Here is an 18,647-nt window from a genome sequence, read left to right on the forward strand (position 1 = left end):
TCTTCTTATGAAATAGTTTTATTTAATACTAGCGGTCCGCCCCGGCTTCGCCCGTGGTACATGTTTACGTTTTCTCTACATAAAAACCATCCTCGTACTTCCAGGAATATAATAAAAAAAGAATTATCGAAATCGGTTCAGCCGTTTTCGAGTTATGCGCTTACCAACACATTTTGCGATTCATTTTTATATATAAGAAGATTATAAATGCGAAAGTTGTTGATGGATGGACGTATGTATGTATGTGTTGAACCGATTACAATGAAATTTAGCACACATAATAATAGAGAGATAATAGAGTACAAGTGAAATGATAGTGAGTGTTGTAGTTTTGCGCGCGTGGGGAAACATATCCATAATACAATAATATATAATATTGTGGAATTAATGAATCGTATGCGGCCCTGAAAAGGGCCTTTTTGTTGTTAATTTGTTTGTTTCAAAATCATCGCCGTGGTGGTCGTACGCCCATCTTTATTCGTACCAAGAATAATAATTATTAAAAGGCCGAATCGATTGCATGGAAGAATTATTGACGTACGTACGAACGGACGGACGATCTTTGAAGTAACACAATTAATTAACCGCCGAATCCGTAGAGGGTACGTCCCTGACGTTTCAGCGCGTACACGACGTCCATTGCGGTGACGGTCTTCCTCTTTGCGTGCTCGGTGTAAGTGACGGCGTCACGGATCACGTTCTCGAGGAATACCTTGAGAACGCCGCGCGTCTCTTCGTATATCAAACCGGATATACGCTTGACGCCACCCCTGCGAGCGAGACGACGGATCGCGGGCTTCGTGATACCCTGGATGTTGTCACGGAGCACCTTCCTGTGCCGCTTAGCGCCACCTTTTCCGAGCCCCTTGCCTCCTTTACCGCGGCCTGTCATATCGCCGACTGTCTTGCGTTATTCTACTCGTTTACTTGCTTACTCGCTGCGTGCCCGAAAGCTTGTGCGCTTCGCGCCATTTCATGTCGACTTTTATACACACACATTATACACGCGTTTCGGTCGGCTCGCCCTCGACGAGCGACGGAGACGGATAGATATATCGTGCATATCGAGGGACTGCGTTAATAATCTTTGAATAATAATAATAATAAATAACTCAATCACAATAATTGACAACATTTCATTTTTTAATCGCATATTTTAAGAGAAATTAAATAAAAAAAAAAAACGATAAATGTGATGATGACGTCATACATACGGAGGAATAAAAAATAAAAATACTATCACATTTACACTAGACATTAACAGGGTAGGTATGGCATGTGTCAAATTTCATATTAATGTAATTTTTGTGAATTATTATATAAATAAGTAGCTTGAAATTTTTTGAAATGTATATAATATATCGTCATTACTTAATTAACTTACTTGTGTTGTTATCATTATCCTTCTAATATTATAAATGTTACTATTTCACGCAAATATTACTGAACTGATTACAATGAACTTGGATTAACACATAGGATAGGTTTTATCCTGTTGAAAAAATAAATAAAAGTCGACACAGCAAATTAAATAAGTAATTATTATTAACCAACTCTCTATCTATAAATATAGATCCCTCGTAGTTATTAAGTATAGTAGAGCCATTTTAAAATAGGCAACATTTGACAGTTCAACAAAATTCAACAACGTAACCTAGTAACGACGACATAGAATAACAAGATATTTCGTTTTGTTAGAACTGCACATTTGCTTAACTTTTTTCAATTACGACTACATAATATTAATTATAATAATAATGACCGATAAAAGTAATTTTTTTTAAGATTTCATTTTATTTTACTGATAAACCATTCTAAACATAATAAATACCAGAGACGTTACTCTAAAAATCGAAATCTGACATCTAGAATCGAATGCTTCACTTTAATCGATGTTTACTGCGCTCAGGTGCATTACGAAGATTTAAGGAATCTACAACGGTACGACAATATAATAATTCATCAAAACATGGATACGTCATTGTCGCTATTGAATTAATCGTAATTGCAGTTGATGATGATGATATATATAAGTAACTTAATGATTAGGTAAATAATAAACTATTAATTAACTACCTACATTCGTGTTATTATCGATTCGTCATAATATTGTTACTACTCCTCTGTCTATTATTTAGGTATTGCTTATTATGCGTTATTATGCGACGATATTAAGTTAACACAATAATAATATTATAATAAATACGCAATTGTGAATCGTAGTCTCGTTCTCGCGCGGCCTATATAATATTTTGACAATATTAAAACGTGCGGGCGTTGCGGTGTGGTGTGCGTACTATGTACCTACTAGCTGTTAGTACCTGTGACTGTGAATATAATATTGTGACAAATATGTGACATTTATTTATAATATTGTCATTTCGTTATTGTGGCACATTCGTATTGTTATTATTTTTGTATTTAAAGGACGTTAAACATATTCGACCGATCGCCGAACTGTGTGTGTAGCCGGCCGCGCGGTCGTCGTTTGCGTTATGCTGTTCTACAACAGGTCACATTCATCCCCCTAAAAACCATCGCAAACATATTATATGGCGATTACGAATAGTTTCACCTTAACGTCTGTATATCAGTGTATTGAGAGAGCCTTTTTCGAAACGACAATCGGTTTAATTACAGGTGAAATGATAATTTTAAAGTTGACACCGCGCACGCGGATAGCCCTTGGCAAAATTTAAACGTCCATCGCTATCGATGCGCTCCTCGAGCGTCGCGCGGGCTTGCACACTACGAGGGCCGATCTCAAAAGGGACGAGAAACATGTGAAACGTATACTTTTAAACGTTAATTTCACGTAAAATATACGTTCGAACGGAGGCATGTTAGTGAAAAGTTTCAAGCGCGACCGCGAGAAAACGTATCTCGATTGCACGGTTCCCCGTGAGGTAAACCGTCCATTCGATTCCTACACTAGCGACACCGTACGTCGAATACAGTGAAACCTACTAAGTACTACTTATTTAGACTAATTATTATTACATACTATTGTCGACGTAAAGTTGAATTTTAATTAACAAAAATGGCAGACACCGCAGTCGAAACTGAAACTCCGGCGCCAGCGTCGACGCCCGCGAAGAAAGCGCCCAAAGCAGCAGCAGCAGCAGCAGCAGCGGCGTCGGGAGGAGCCAAGAAAGCGGCCAAAGCAAGATTGGCGCACCCGAAGACGTCGGAAATGGTGAACACTGCTATCAGCGATCTCAAAGAGCGTAGCGGCTCTTCCCTGCAGGCGATCAAGAAGTACATATCGGCCACGTACAAGGTGGACGCGGATAAACTGGCGCCGTTCATTAGGAGATATCTCAAGGGCGCCGTCGAATCCGGCACGCTCGTTCAGACGAAGGGCAAGGGCGCATCTGGCTCGTTCAAACTGGAGTCAAAGTCCTCCGCGGCCAAGAAGAAGACCTCTCCGTCGAGCGGAGCCGCCGGCAAGGGCTCCGGAGCGGCGGCGGCCGTCAAGGTGCGCAAATCTGGCGGCGGTGGCAAGGCGCAAGCGGCCGCCAAAAAGACGGCCGTCAACGCAGGCAGCAGGTCCAAGAAGGCGGCGGCAGCCGCCGCCGCAGCAGCGGCCGCAGACTCGTCGTCCTCGCCGTCCAAGTCGAAAGCGTCAGCGGTGAAAGACAAGAAAGTAGCTGCAGGCAGAAAGAAGCCCGCCGCGGCCGCCAAGAAGGCGCCGGCTGCGGGCAAGGCGGCCGCAAAACCCGCCGCAGCAGCGTCGGCCGCCGCGCCGAAGGCTAAGAGGAGTGCCAAACCGCCGACGAAGAAGCCGAAGGCACCGAAACCGAAGAAAGCGGCAACGCCAAAATCCAAAGCGGCCACCGCCAAGAAAGCCTCGGCCGCGTCCAAGAAGTGAACGTGTGGTGTGCGTGCAATCGATCAATCGCAAGCGCAAGCGCAACCTAATTCGACTTCGAGGAAGGTTAAGGTTGGAACTGGTTATGCAGTGCAGCGGCGACGGCGAGTGCATCGGGCACAAGTCTCAGCAAAATAGATACATATTATATATTATCTATCGCCAAAAAGCCCTTCTCAGGGCTAACATATATTTTCGAATGCGCACTCACTACGAACGTTAACGTTTCCTTCCAATTTGCGAGGACGAACAAGCAACTTGTAGGTACCTACACAATAAAACTACAATTATTACAATTTTACAAATTACATAATAGTTATGTAACATCATAATATATTATAGTAGCAACTAGCAACATGCATGCACAATATAATAACAACAAGAAAATCAAATCTACTACTAACTAATCTACAGCTTTACGTTAGGTTAGGTTTAGGTTTAGGTTTAGGTTTAGGTTAGGTTAGGTTAGGTTAGGTTTCTTAAAAAAAAACTACACAGAAATAGGAGCCCCGCGAAGCGGGGCTCCGTCGACGCGCAATGAAATAAGGAATAAATAAAAAAAAACATCAAAATATACCTACGTAATACGTACGGTAAACACACACGTTACTTTTTACCTTCAACTTGCAAAATAAAATATTATGTAACTATTCATCGCACACTGCAACACGCTACCACACAGACAGACACAGACACAGACACAGACACAGCACAGACACCGCCCGCCCGCCCCACACCAGCGCACGCCGCCCGACCGACCGCCCGCCCGACGCCCGACTCCCGATAGTACATTTTACCGAAACTTACTAAATACCTACTCTCTAAAATCTATACATACCTACTGCTATGAATAATTATTATTAATACCTAATTATTGATGGTTGTCTAGACAACACAGTCTGTTTCTGTCACCTGACAAGTTACTTTAAAAACAATCAACTAATCGTTATTATTATGAGTAACTAGCGGTCCGCCCCGGCTTCGCCCGTGGTAGGTACATATTTACGTTTTCTCTACATAAAAACCATCCTCGTACTTCAAGGAATATAATAAAAAAAAAAAAGAATTATCGAAATCGGTTCAGCCGTTCCCGAGTTATGCGCTTACCAACACATTTTGCGATTCATTTTTATATAATATGAGTAATAATAATATTTGGGGATGCTGTACACCGAATCAAAAAAAAAAATAATATTAATTAAAAGATGCTTAAATATTGTTTGTGTGTGAAATGCGAAAAAAAAAATTAACATTTTGTAAATAAATAAAATATTATATTGTACATAACAATATATTATTATTATTTGACACGGTCGTGTTCACTGCGCATCGCTCGTCGTTTGTGTTCGCTCGCATTTCACGGCGTCATGCCCACCGCAATCACTAGGACGCGTAGCCGTACACGGTACAATATATATTAAATCCGATGGTAATGTTTAAAAAAAACATACTTTAGTGATCGGCGCGTATCGTTGTACGTATCAGTTTTTCGTTTATTATACTGTCAAAGAAGAAAACCGTAAATAATGTCTGGACGCGGTAAAGGCGGTAAAGTGAAGGGGAAGGCAAAGTCACGTTCCAACCGTGCCGGTCTGCAGTTCCCCGTCGGCCGTATTCACAGATTGCTCAGGAAGGGCAATTACGCGGAGCGCGTGGGCGCCGGTGCCCCGGTCTACCTGGCGGCCGTGATGGAGTACCTGGCGGCTGAAGTTCTCGAGTTGGCCGGCAACGCGGCGCGCGACAACAAGAAGACTAGAATTATTCCGAGACATCTGCAATTGGCCATACGTAACGACGAAGAGCTGAACAAGCTCCTCTCCGGCGTGACCATAGCACAGGGCGGTGTATTGCCTAACATTCAGGCTGTGCTGCTGCCCAAGAAGACGGAGAAGAAGGCCTAATTGGATTGCATTGCATTGCATTGCATTTACCAATAACGATACAATTACATATTTTTATGTATGTTCATCATAATATTATTATGAATTGTTCAAAAGGCCCTTTTCAGGGCCGCAATATATGTCTTGACAACAACGATAGATAGAGTTTCTAGCAGCCTAAACTCTCATCTCTTCAGTGATCGTTTACCATTTGACACGTACACCAGAACATGAATAATATTAATCTATGTACAATAAACTAGCTGCGCTCCGCGGTTTCACCCGCATTTAATATTATATTATAATATAGCCTTTAACCCTAGAACCGTACCCGTATTAAAAAAAGTAACATTCATTTGAGTCTTTTTAATTTAATTTATAATGGCATTTTTGTATTTGATCAGTAGTTCCTGAGATTAGCGCGTTCAAACAAACAAACAAACTCTTCAGCTTTATAATATTAGGATATATTATGTAGATAAGAATTATACATAATAATTATTATAGATGTTTAATTGTTTAGTTTATAATAAACCCCTTCTTGTTGAACGCATCAAAATCCGTTCCGTTTCATTTTATGTTTGTTTGTAATATATATTATAATAACTAGCTGTGCCCCGCGGTTTCACCCGCATTGCTCCGCTCCTATTGGTCTTAGCGTGATTATATTATATTATAGCCTATAGCCTTCCTCGATAAATGGGCTATCTAACACCGAAATAATTTCTGAAATTCGATTAGTAGTTCCTGAGATTAGCGTGTTCAAATAAACAAACAAACTCTTCAGCTTTATAATATGATTGTTTTCCTATCCTGAAGATTAAGATAAATTATGTAAATTGAATCTTACTATTGTGACAAATATCTGCTCGATGTACGTATTCGAAGCTGATACTGGACTATTTCTCCTTTCTGCAGAGGACAATACCTATATTGTGTTTTCTAGATGATTGCGCAAGTCACTTCGTTTTCGTCAAGCGGGAAACTTGGAATATTGAAAGTAGGGAGGCGAGCAACTGTTTTCATACTTCGTATTGTGTAAGCTGGAAATTTAAATAAATATTAAATCAAGTAAAATTTGATTTATTTAAAGAAAAACCCTTTCCCGTAGGATTTCCGGGATAAAACCTATCTTATGTCCTTTCTCGGGTATCAAAATATCTCTATACCAAATTTCAATCAATCAATATTATAATATCAATATTATATTTATTTTGACAGACATCGTCAGTTTGATTTATTGGTGTCAATTAAAAAAAATAAAAAAGTTTAACACAAATAAGGTTTCATATATTATCTTTAATTAAGATACATATTTTAAAATAAAACCCTCCTTGATGATTCCCAATTCGACTGTAGTCTGTACTGTTATTTTACCTTAGCCTTATGTGATTTAAAAAAAAAATAAAATGCCAAATGTAAACATCTAAATGATTCACCGCATGTTCACCGCCCACTGTGTGGAGGGGACGCTTACGCTCCACGGTATTGGCCGATAACCAAAAGTGCTAGCTCGCATTACTAACCGACGGCCGTAACGCCGTGTGGCGCGATCTGGACCGGTTTTATACAGAAACGGAAAAAATTTGGAATATACAGTTTCAATTGATTGTACTTATACTACAACAAGCAACATGCCGCCAAAAACGAGTGGAAAGGCCGCCAAGAAGTCCGGAAAAGCGCAGAAGAACATCTCCAAGTCTGACAAGAAAAAGAAGAAGCACAAGAGGAAGGAGAGCTACGCCATTTACATTTACAAGGTGCTCAAGCAGGTCCACCCCGACACCGGTATCTCCTCGAAGGCCATGTCCATCATGAACTCGTTCGTGAACGACATTTTCGAGCGCATCGCCGCGGAGGCGTCCCGGCTCGCTCACTACAACAAGCGGTCGACCATCACGTCGCGAGAGGTGCAAACCTCCGTGCGGCTGCTGCTGCCCGGCGAGCTCGCCAAGCACGCGGTCAGCGAGGGCACAAAGGCTGTCACCAAGTACACGAGCTCCAAGTGAGCGGTGAGCGGTCGTCGGGACAACGGCGTGGCGTGTTCGACTTATCGAACGCCCGCTCGCTCGCGTTTTGTGTTTATTATTATTATATACTATCAAAACAACAACGGCCCTTTTCAGGGCCACAATATATTTCATGAATGAATTGTGTGTGTGTGTACACGCCAAAAATACGTTTCTCCAACACGAACAACAGCAGTGAGAAAAAAAAAACCTAAAGTTGTAATTTTGAAATTCGAATTTCGAATTATACGTTCAACAATAATTATTAACGTTGGTCATATTTTGTGGGTATGATTTATTTTATTTTATTTACAAACTAGGGCTTCGCCCGTGGTACATATTATTTCGCAATAATAAAAAGTAGCCTATGTATGTTCTTTCTCAGCGTCTAAAGATTGCCTGTGCCAAATTTCATCAAAATCGGTCCAGTAGTTTTGATGATGACAAATAAAAACAAATTCATAATAAATTATATACCATCATGATTTGGCTCGATATTTTTATACATGTTACATAATTTTTTTTCACTCACAACCATTTTATTACTTATATATTAATATAACAACGCAATGCGATTTCATGTACTATCTTTGAATCAATATTATATTTATTTTGACAGACATCGTCAGTTTGATTTATTGGTGTCAATTTAAAAAAATAAAAAAGTTTAACACAAATAAGGTTTCATATCTTTAATTAAGTTAAGATATTAAATAAAATCCTCCTTGATGATTCCCAATTCGACTGTAGTCTGTACTGTTATTTTACCTCAGCCTTATGTCAAAACGTAAATTTAATTGATATACAACAAAAAATTAATAATATTAATTATTAAATGGAGAAATAATTAAACTTGTACAGTTAATTTGAAGTTATTTTTTTTTTAATAACTGTTTAACAAATAAATGGTAGATTGATTAGTTATCGCCCGCGGCTGTGCCTGCATTGTTCAGAACGTAACAAATTATATATACTAAAAGCTTCCTCGAGATGCAGCCTATCTATTGAAATAAACCGCATCAAAATCGGTTCTCTAGTTTTAATTATACAAATTTATATAGGGAATATAGCACACACGGACAGACATTCAAACCGATTTTCTGTTATATTTATATAGTTTTGTGTTTTGCAATAGTTTTGGTAAATTAATATTTTGTACTAGATTTCCGCCCGCGGCTTCGCCCGCGTTTTCAAAGGAAAACCCGCATAGTTCCCGTTCCCGCGGGATTTCCGGGATAAAACCTACCCTATGTGTTAATCCAAGTTACCTTCTATATGTGTGCTAAATTTCATTGTAATCGGTTCAGTAGTATTTTTCCGGACGTATAGAAATTTTCCTGGTGTATGGAAATTTTCCGGACTGAGAAAATTTTTCCTAACCTAACCTAACCTAACCTAACCTAACCTCTCCTAACCTAACCTAACCTCTCCTAACCTAACCCAACCTAACCCAACCTAACCTAACCTAACCTAACCTAACCTAACCTAACCTAACCTAACCTAACCTAACCTCTCCTAACCTAACCTAACCTAACCTAACCTAACCTAACCTAACCTAACCTAACGTAACCTAACCTAACCTAACCTAACGTAACCTAACGTAACCTAACCTAACCTAACCTAACCTAACGTAACCTAACCTAACCTAACCTAACCTAACCTAACCTCTCCTAACCTAACGTAACCTAACGTAACCTAACGTAACCTAACCTAACCTAACCTAACCTAACGTAACCTAACCTCTCCTAACCTAACGTAACCTAACGTAACCTAACGTAACCTAACCTAACGTAACCTAACCTAACCTAACCTAACCTAACCTAACCTAACCTAACCTCTCCTAACCTAACCTAACCTAACCTCTCCTAACCTAACCTAACCTAACCTAACCTAACCTAACCTAACCTCTCCTAACCTAACCTAACCTAACCTAACCTAACCTAACCTAACCTAACCTAACCTAACCTAACCTAACCTAACCTAACCTAACCTAACCTAACCTAACCTAACCTAACCTAACCTAACCTAACCTAACCTAACCTAACCTAACGTAACCTAACGTAACCTAACCTAACCTAACCTATCCTTTTCCACCTTATAGAAATTTTTCCTGACGTATAGAAATTTTCCTGGCTTATATAAATGTTCCTGACTTATAGAAATTTTCCGGACTTATAAAAATTCTCCTGTCTTATAGAAATTTTCCTTTCTTATGGAATAATCAAGTTGAAGATTACTCGAGATCTCAAAAACGGCGCAACGGATTTTGATGCGGTTTATTTTAATAGATATAATTTTTAAATGTTCATAAAATTTGCAACCGAACGAGGCCGCGGCGAATTTCTAGTTAGGTATATTATGAACGTATTATGTATTTGTTGGTATTTTTTTTTTTTTTTTTTAGTGCTGTTTTGTTTTGGTATACGAAAATACCTATGTAGAGTATGAAGTAAAATAAATATAGTTTGAAAAACTAAAAAACACGCTTTCAAGTTAGATACATACCACTAAAAAGTAGAAAATAATAATTCTTTAATCTTGTAATCAAGCAATAACCAAGACATATTTTATTTTTGAACGCATTTTTATGAAACTTTGCACCTATGTAGAGTATGTATGAAGTAAAATAAAAAAGTAGAATAATTTCCATCCATTTTGGATAAGGTACATGTAAATTTAATGAATAGATCCAGTACGACCATACCATAATGACGAACATAACAATATTATGACATGGGCTGTGTATGACATTGACAATATTATGACAGTGCAGATTGCACATTGCACATTGAAGATCGTTTTTTTTTTTTGTTTTCGAGTTCGAGTAGTTAATTTTGCATCAGGAATCGTGCAAATCCAACACAAAACTTTGATTATTATTATTTTATCTCTCTTTTCTCGACATACACACCGCGCGAACGGTTACTTATCGATGTCTCTCTCGCACTCGACTACGATGAATAACGAAACGGAGACGAGTGTACCTAATGTGTTTATAAAAACGGCGTCGTACCCGTTTTCGTATTCATTCGAAGCGCAACCACTTCTCCGTGCGGTCGTATTTGTTGTTTTATTTCTCTATAATAAATATAGTGAATTCGAATTTCGAACAAGCCCCCCGGTCACAATGGCTCGCACAAAGCAGACCGCTCGCAAGTCCACCGGTGGAAAGGCGCCGAGGAAGCAGCTCGCCACCAAAGCGGCCCGCAAGAGTGCGCCCGCAACCGGTGGCGTGAAGAAGCCCCATCGCTACAGGCCCGGCACGGTTGCTCTGCGTGAGATTCGTCGCTACCAGAAGAGCACTGAGCTACTGATCCGCAAGTTGCCGTTCCAACGTCTCGTTCGTGAGATAGCGCAGGACTTCAAGACCGACCTCCGCTTCCAGAGCTCGGCCGTCATGGCCCTGCAGGAGGCGAGCGAAGCGTACCTCGTAGGTCTATTTGAAGACACCAATCTGTGCGCTATACACGCTAAGAGAGTGACCATTATGCCAAAGGACATTCAATTGGCCCGCCGTATCCGTGGTGAACGCGCCTAAGATCCGTTTGTTGTTTGCATTGTTCGTGTCTCGTGTCGTGTCGTGTGGTGTGTGGTTTCAATATGAAATAACATAACATAACATGACATAGCACAGAGGACACGTCATCGGACATCGAATGTTAAAAAAAAAAGGCCCTTTTCAGGGCCGCACGTGATTCATTTTAATAGTAGGTACCTAACCTAACTATAAACGTTTTCCACTGTGCAGTAACGGAAACATACAACGAAATATCTAATAATATAATGATAATATTGTTATGAGAATGATAAAATGTATTAATATTATTATATTACTATTATAAACAGAAAACTTACCTACCTGATGAATTTTAGATTTTAGTAATGTAATCATTCAGTAGCCATTAACTTTAAATTCTTCTTATGAAATAGTTTTATTTAATACTAGCGGTCCGCCCCGGCTTCGCCCGTGGTACATGTTTACGTTTTCTCTACATAAAAACCATCCTCGTACTTCCAGGAATATAATAAAAAAAGAATTATCGAAATCGGTTCAGCCGTTTTCGAGTTATGCGCTTACCAACACATTTTGCGATTCATTTTTATATATAAGAAGATTATAAATGCGAAAGTTGTTGATGGATGGACGTATGTATGTATGTGTTGAACCGATTACAATGAAATTTAGCACACATAATAATAGAGAGATAATAGAGTACAAGTGAAATGATAGTGAGTGTTGTAGTTTTGCGCGCGTGGGGAAACATATCCATAATACAATAATATATAATATTGTGGAATTAATGAATCGTATGCGGCCCTGAAAAGGGCCTTTTTGTTGTTAATTTGTTTGTTTCAAAATCATCGCCGTGGTGGTCGTACGCCCATCTTTATTCGTACCAAGAATAATAATTATTAAAAGGCCGAATCGATTGCATGGAAGAATTATTGACGTACGTACGAACGGACGGACGATCTTTGAAGTAACACAATTAATTAACCGCCGAATCCGTAGAGGGTACGTCCCTGACGTTTCAGCGCGTACACGACGTCCATTGCGGTGACGGTCTTCCTCTTTGCGTGCTCGGTGTAAGTGACGGCGTCACGGATCACGTTCTCGAGGAATACCTTGAGAACGCCGCGCGTCTCTTCGTATATCAAACCGGATATACGCTTGACGCCACCCCTGCGAGCGAGACGACGGATCGCGGGCTTCGTGATACCCTGGATGTTGTCACGGAGCACCTTCCTGTGCCGCTTAGCGCCACCTTTTCCGAGCCCCTTGCCTCCTTTACCGCGGCCTGTCATATCGCCGACTGTCTTGCGTTATTCTACTCGTTTACTTGCTTACTCGCTGCGTGCCCGAAAGCTTGTGCGCTTCGCCTTCGGGGTCTTCGCTCCCACCATCACTGGTGAGGGGAAAGAGTACCGGGGCTACGCCCCCCAACTCTGGTGTCTCTCGCCTCCCGCCACTACGGGAGGGTCCCTGGGTTAACCCCACAACTGTGGGGCTGTTATTTGTTCAGTTGTCGCTTGTGCGTTGTTTCTGGTGGTGTTCTATACGCAGTCCCCTTAAGAGAAATTAAATAAAAAAAAAAAACGATAAATGTGATGATGACGTCATACATACGGAGGAATAAAAAATAAAAATACTATCACATTTACACTAGACATTAACAGGGTAGGTATGGCATGTGTCAAATTTCATATTAATGTAATTTTTGTGAATTATTATATAAATAAGTAGCTTGAAATTTTTTGAAATGTATATAATATATCGTCATTACTTAATTAACTTACTTGTGTTGTTATCATTATCCTTCTAATATTATAAATGTTACTATTTCACGCAAATATTACTGAACTGATTACAATGAACTTGGATTAACACATAGGATAGGTTTTATCCTGTTGAAAAAATAAATAAAAGTCGACACAGCAAATTAAATAAGTAATTATTATTAACCAACTCTCTATCTATAAATATAGATCCCTCGTAGTTATTAAGTATAGTAGAGCCATTTTAAAATAGGCAACATTTGACAGTTCAACAAAATTCAACAACGTAACCTAGTAACGACGACATAGAATAACAAGATATTTCGTTTTGTTAGAACTGCACATTTGCTTAACTTTTTTCAATTACGACTACATAATATTAATTATAATAATAATGACCGATAAAAGTAATTTTTTTTAAGATTTCATTTTATTTTACTGATAAACCATTCTAAACATAATAAATACCAGAGACGTTACTCTAAAAATCGAAATCTGACATCTAGAATCGAATGCTTCACTTTAATCGATGTTTACTGCGCTCAGGTGCATTACGAAGATTTAAGGAATCTACAACGGTACGACAATATAATAATTCATCAAAACATGGATACGTCATTGTCGCTATTGAATTAATCGTAATTGCAGTTGATGATGATGATATATATAAGTAACTTAATGATTAGGTAAATAATAAACTATTAATTAACTACCTACATTCGTGTTATTATCGATTCGTCATAATATTGTTACTACTCCTCTGTCTATTATTTAGGTATTGCTTATTATGCGTTATTATGCGACGATATTAAGTTAACACAATAATAATATTATAATAAATACGCAATTGTGAATCGTAGTCTCGTTCTCGCGCGGCCTATATAATATTTTGACAATATTAAAACGTGCGGGCGTTGCGGTGTGGTGTGCGTACTATGTACCTACTAGCTGTTAGTACCTGTGACTGTGAATATAATATTGTGACAAATATGTGACATTTATTTATAATATTGTCATTTCGTTATTGTGGCACATTCGTATTGTTATTATTTTTGTATTTAAAGGACGTTAAACATATTCGACCGATCGCCGAACTGTGTGTGTAGCCGGCCGCGCGGTCGTCGTTTGCGTTATGCTGTTCTACAACAGGTCACATTCATCCCCCTAAAAACCATCGCAAACATATTATATGGCGATTACGAATAGTTTCACCTTAACGTCTGTATATCAGTGTATTGAGAGAGCCTTTTTCGAAACGACAATCGGTTTAATTACAGGTGAAATGATAATTTTAAAGTTGACACCGCGCACGCGGATAGCCCTTGGCAAAATTTAAACGTCCATCGCTATCGATGCGCTCCTCGAGCGTCGCGCGGGCTTGCACACTACGAGGGCCGATCTCAAAAGGGACGAGAAACATGTGAAACGTATACTTTTAAACGTTAATTTCACGTAAAATATACGTTCGAACGGAGGCATGTTAGTGAAAAGTTTCAAGCGCGACCGCGAGAAAACGTATCTCGATTGCACGGTTCCCCGTGAGGTAAACCGTCCATTCGATTCCTACACTAGCGACACCGTACGTCGAATACAGTGAAACCTACTAAGTACTACTTATTTAGACTAATTATTATTACATACTATTGTCGACGTAAAGTTGAATTTTAATTAACAAAAATGGCAGACACCGCAGTCGAAACTGAAACTCCGGCGCCAGCGTCGACGCCCGCGAAGAAAGCGCCCAAAGCAGCAGCAGCAGCAGCAGCAGCGGCGTCGGGAGGAGCCAAGAAAGCGGCCAAAGCAAGATTGGCGCACCCGAAGACGTCGGAAATGGTGAACACTGCTATCAGCGATCTCAAAGAGCGTAGCGGCTCTTCCCTGCAGGCGATCAAGAAGTACATATCGGCCACGTACAAGGTGGACGCGGATAAACTGGCGCCGTTCATTAGGAGATATCTCAAGGGCGCCGTCGAATCCGGCACGCTCGTTCAGACGAAGGGCAAGGGCGCATCTGGCTCGTTCAAACTGGAGTCAAAGTCCTCCGCGGCCAAGAAGAAGACCTCTCCGTCGAGCGGAGCCGCCGGCAAGGGCTCCGGAGCGGCGGCGGCCGTCAAGGTGCGCAAATCTGGCGGCGGTGGCAAGGCGCAAGCGGCCGCCAAAAAGACGGCCGTCAACGCAGGCAGCAGGTCCAAGAAGGCGGCGGCAGCCGCCGCCGCAGCAGCGGCCGCAGACTCGTCGTCCTCGCCGTCCAAGTCGAAAGCGTCAGCGGTGAAAGACAAGAAAGTAGCTGCAGGCAGAAAGAAGCCCGCCGCGGCCGCCAAGAAGGCGCCGGCTGCGGGCAAGGCGGCCGCAAAACCCGCCGCAGCAGCGTCGGCCGCCGCGCCGAAGGCTAAGAGGAGTGCCAAACCGCCGACGAAGAAGCCGAAGGCACCGAAACCGAAGAAAGCGGCAACGCCAAAATCCAAAGCGGCCACCGCCAAGAAAGCCTCGGCCGCGTCCAAGAAGTGAACGTGTGGTGTGCGTGCAATCGATCAATCGCAAGCGCAAGCGCAACCTAATTCGACTTCGAGGAAGGTTAAGGTTGGAACTGGTTATGCAGTGCAGCGGCGACGGCGAGTGCATCGGGCACAAGTCTCAGCAAAATAGATACATATTATATATTATCTATCGCCAAAAAGCCCTTCTCAGGGCTAACATATATTTTCGAATGCGCACTCACTACGAACGTTAACGTTTCCTTCCAATTTGCGAGGACGAACAAGCAACTTGTAGGTACCTACACAATAAAACTACAATTATTACAATTTTACAAATTACATAATAGTTATGTAACATCATAATATATTATAGTAGCAACTAGCAACATGCATGCACAATATAATAACAACAAGAAAATCAAATCTACTACTAACTAATCTACAGCTTTACGTTAGGTTAGGTTTAGGTTTAGGTTTAGGTTTAGGTTAGGTTAGGTTAGGTTAGGTTTCTTAAAAAAAAACTACACAGAAATAGGAGCCCCGCGAAGCGGGGCTCCGTCGACGCGCAATGAAATAAGGAATAAATAAAAAAAAACATCAAAATATACCTACGTAATACGTACGGTAAACACACACGTTACTTTTTACCTTCAACTTGCAAAATAAAATATTATGTAACTATTCATCGCACACTGCAACACGCTACCACACAGACAGACACAGACACAGACACAGACACAGCACAGACACCGCCCGCCCGCCCCACACCAGCGCACGCCGCCCGACCGACCGCCCGCCCGACGCCCGACTCCCGATAGTACATTTTACCGAAACTTACTAAATACCTACTCTCTAAAATCTATACATACCTACTGCTATGAATAATTATTATTAATACCTAATTATTGATGGTTGTCTAGACAACACAGTCTGTTTCTGTCACCTGACAAGTTACTTTAAAAACAATCAACTAATCGTTATTATTATGAGTAACTAGCGGTCCGCCCCGGCTTCGCCCGTGGTAGGTACATATTTACGTTTTCTCTACATAAAAACCATCCTCGTACTTCAAGGAATATAATAAAAAAAAAAAAGAATTATCGAAATCGGTTCAGCCGTTCCCGAGTTATGCGCTTACCAACACATTTTGCGATTCATTTTTATATAATATGAGTAATAATAATATTTGGGGATGCTGTACACCGAATCAAAAAAAAAAATAATATTAATTAAAAGATGCTTAAATATTGTTTGTGTGTGAAATGCGAAAAAAAAAATTAACATTTTGTAAATAAATAAAATATTATATTGTACATAACAATATATTATTATTATTTGACACGGTCGTGTTCACTGCGCATCGCTCGTCGTTTGTGTTCGCTCGCATTTCACGGCGTCATGCCCACCGCAATCACTAGGACGCGTAGCCGTACACGGTACAATATATATTAAATCCGATGGTAATGTTTAAAAAAAACATACTTTAGTGATCGGCGCGTATCGTTGTACGTATCAGTTTTTCGTTTATTATACTGTCAAAGAAGAAAACCGTAAATAATGTCTGGACGCGGTAAAGGCGGTAAAGTGAAGGGGAAGGCAAAGTCACGTTCCAACCGTGCCGGTCTGCAGTTCCCCGTCGGCCGTATTCACAGATTGCTCAGGAAGGGCAATTACGCGGAGCGCGTGGGCGCCGGTGCCCCGGTCTACCTGGCGGCCGTGATGGAGTACCTGGCGGCTGAAGTTCTCGAGTTGGCCGGCAACGCGGCGCGCGACAACAAGAAGACTAGAATTATTCCGAGACATCTGCAATTGGCCATACGTAACGACGAAGAGCTGAACAAGCTCCTCTCCGGCGTGACCATAGCACAGGGCGGTGTATTGCCTAACATTCAGGCTGTGCTGCTGCCCAAGAAGACGGAGAAGAAGGCCTAATTGGATTGCATTGCATTGCATTGCATTTACCAATAACGATACAATTACATATTTTTATGTATGTTCATCATAATATTATTATGAATTGTTCAAAAGGCCCTTTTCAGGGCCGCAATATATGTCTTGACAACAACGATAGATAGAGTTTCTAGCAGCCTAAACTCTCATCTCTTCAGTGATCGTTTACCATTTGACACGTACACCAGAACATGAATAATATTAATCTATGTACAATAAACTAGCTGCGCTCCGCGGTTTCACCCGCATTTAATATTATATTATAATATAGCCTTTAACCCTAGAACCGTACCCGTATTAAAAAAAGTAACATTCATTTGAGTCTTTTTAATTTAATTTATAATGGCATTTTTGTATTTGATCAGTAGTTCCTGAGATTAGCGCGTTCAAACAAACAAACAAACTCTTCAGCTTTATAATATTAGGATATATTATGTAGATAAGAATTATACATAATAATTATTATAGATGTTTAATTGTTTAGTTTATAATAAACCCCTTCTTGTTGAACGCATCAAAATCCGTTCCGTTTCATTTTATGTTTGTTTGTAATATATATTATAATAACTAGCTGTGCCCCGCGGTTTCACCCGCATTGCTCCGCTCCTATTGGTCTTAGCGTGATTATATTATATTATAGCCTATAGCCTTCCTCGATAAATGGGCTATCTAACACCGAAATAATTTCTGAAATTCGATTAGTAGTTCCTGAGATTAGCGTGTTCAAATAAACAAACAAACTCTTCAGCTTTATAATATGATTGTTTTCCTATCCTGAAGATTAAGATAAATTATGTAAATTGAATCTTACTATTGTGACAAATATCTGCTCGATGTACGTATTCGAAGCTGATACTGGACTATTTCTCCTTTCTGCAGAGGACAATACCTATATTGTGTTTTCTAGATGATTGCGCAAGTCACTTCGTTTTCGTCAAGCGGGAAACTTGGAATATTGAAAGTAGGGAGGCGAGCAACTGTTTTCATACTTCGTATTGTGTAAGCTGGAAATTTAAATAAATATTAAATCAAGTAAAATTTGATTTATTTAAAGAAAAACCCTTTCCCGTAGGATTTCCGGGATAAAACCTATCTTATGTCCTTTCTCGGGTATCAAAATATCTCTATACCAAATTTCAATCAATCAATATTATAATATCAATATTATATTTATTTTGACAGA

General features: G+C 40.2%; 8 protein-coding genes across 8 annotated transcripts; 6 read left to right on the top strand and 2 right to left on the bottom strand.

Moving 5' to 3' along the window:
• Positions 1-330: 330 nt before the first annotated feature.
• LOC149895916 (histone H4) lies at positions 331-947 on the bottom strand. The gene has a single exon (XM_090118134.1). It carries the CDS (start codon positions 890-892, stop codon positions 581-583), a length of 312 nt encoding a protein of 103 aa, XP_089974260.1. The 5' UTR covers positions 893-947; the 3' UTR covers positions 331-580.
• Positions 948-2,976: 2,029 nt separating this feature from the next.
• Positions 2,977-3,898, top strand: LOC149895917 (uncharacterized). The gene has a single exon (XM_090118052.1). It carries the CDS (start codon positions 3,041-3,043, stop codon positions 3,869-3,871), a length of 831 nt encoding a protein of 276 aa, XP_089974178.1. The 5' UTR covers positions 2,977-3,040; the 3' UTR covers positions 3,872-3,898.
• A 1,356-nt stretch (positions 3,899-5,254) lies between these two features.
• On the top strand, positions 5,255-6,106 carry LOC149895918 (histone H2A). The gene has a single exon (XM_090117984.1). The coding sequence runs from the start codon at positions 5,398-5,400 to the stop codon at positions 5,770-5,772; it is 375 nt and encodes a 124-aa protein (XP_089974110.1). The 5' UTR covers positions 5,255-5,397; the 3' UTR covers positions 5,773-6,106.
• Positions 6,107-7,355: 1,249 nt separating this feature from the next.
• On the top strand, positions 7,356-8,245 carry LOC149895919 (histone H2B). Its single transcript, XM_090118125.1, has one exon. The coding sequence runs from the start codon at positions 7,386-7,388 to the stop codon at positions 7,758-7,760; it is 375 nt and encodes a 124-aa protein (XP_089974251.1). The 5' UTR covers positions 7,356-7,385; the 3' UTR covers positions 7,761-8,245.
• Positions 8,246-10,800: 2,555 nt separating this feature from the next.
• On the top strand, positions 10,801-11,596 carry LOC149895920 (histone H3). Its single transcript, XM_090118010.1, has one exon. It carries the CDS (start codon positions 10,888-10,890, stop codon positions 11,296-11,298), a length of 411 nt encoding a protein of 136 aa, XP_089974136.1. The 5' UTR covers positions 10,801-10,887; the 3' UTR covers positions 11,299-11,596.
• A 408-nt stretch (positions 11,597-12,004) lies between these two features.
• On the bottom strand, positions 12,005-12,621 carry LOC149895921 (histone H4). The gene has a single exon (XM_090118148.1). The coding sequence runs from the start codon at positions 12,564-12,566 to the stop codon at positions 12,255-12,257; it is 312 nt and encodes a 103-aa protein (XP_089974274.1). The 5' UTR covers positions 12,567-12,621; the 3' UTR covers positions 12,005-12,254.
• Positions 12,622-14,650: 2,029 nt separating this feature from the next.
• Positions 14,651-15,572, top strand: LOC149895922 (uncharacterized). The gene has a single exon (XM_090118050.1). The coding sequence runs from the start codon at positions 14,715-14,717 to the stop codon at positions 15,543-15,545; it is 831 nt and encodes a 276-aa protein (XP_089974176.1). The 5' UTR covers positions 14,651-14,714; the 3' UTR covers positions 15,546-15,572.
• Positions 15,573-16,928: 1,356 nt separating this feature from the next.
• On the top strand, positions 16,929-17,780 carry LOC149895923 (histone H2A). Its single transcript, XM_090117981.1, has one exon. It carries the CDS (start codon positions 17,072-17,074, stop codon positions 17,444-17,446), a length of 375 nt encoding a protein of 124 aa, XP_089974107.1. The 5' UTR covers positions 16,929-17,071; the 3' UTR covers positions 17,447-17,780.
• The last annotated feature ends 867 nt before the right edge of the window (positions 17,781-18,647 follow it).

This window comes from Colias eurytheme, chromosome 29, assembly GCF_061535395.1.
Source record: "Colias eurytheme isolate Ceu_HAF_F1 chromosome 29, ilColEury1 Martin Lab GWU primary, whole genome shotgun sequence".
In the NCBI taxonomy this organism is placed as follows: domain Eukaryota; kingdom Metazoa; phylum Arthropoda; class Insecta; order Lepidoptera; family Pieridae; genus Colias; species Colias eurytheme.

Coding starts and splice junctions, on each gene's coding strand:
- LOC149895923 (XM_090117981.1), top strand. CDS start 17,072: ATGTCTGGACGCGGTAAAGGCGGTAAAGTGAAGGGGAAGGCAAAGTCA.
- LOC149895916 (XM_090118134.1), bottom strand. CDS start 892: ATGACAGGCCGCGGTAAAGGAGGCAAGGGGCTCGGAAAAGGTGGCGCT.
- LOC149895921 (XM_090118148.1), bottom strand. CDS start 12,566: ATGACAGGCCGCGGTAAAGGAGGCAAGGGGCTCGGAAAAGGTGGCGCT.
- LOC149895920 (XM_090118010.1), top strand. CDS start 10,888: ATGGCTCGCACAAAGCAGACCGCTCGCAAGTCCACCGGTGGAAAGGCG.
- LOC149895917 (XM_090118052.1), top strand. CDS start 3,041: ATGGCAGACACCGCAGTCGAAACTGAAACTCCGGCGCCAGCGTCGACG.
- LOC149895922 (XM_090118050.1), top strand. CDS start 14,715: ATGGCAGACACCGCAGTCGAAACTGAAACTCCGGCGCCAGCGTCGACG.
- LOC149895918 (XM_090117984.1), top strand. CDS start 5,398: ATGTCTGGACGCGGTAAAGGCGGTAAAGTGAAGGGGAAGGCAAAGTCA.
- LOC149895919 (XM_090118125.1), top strand. CDS start 7,386: ATGCCGCCAAAAACGAGTGGAAAGGCCGCCAAGAAGTCCGGAAAAGCG.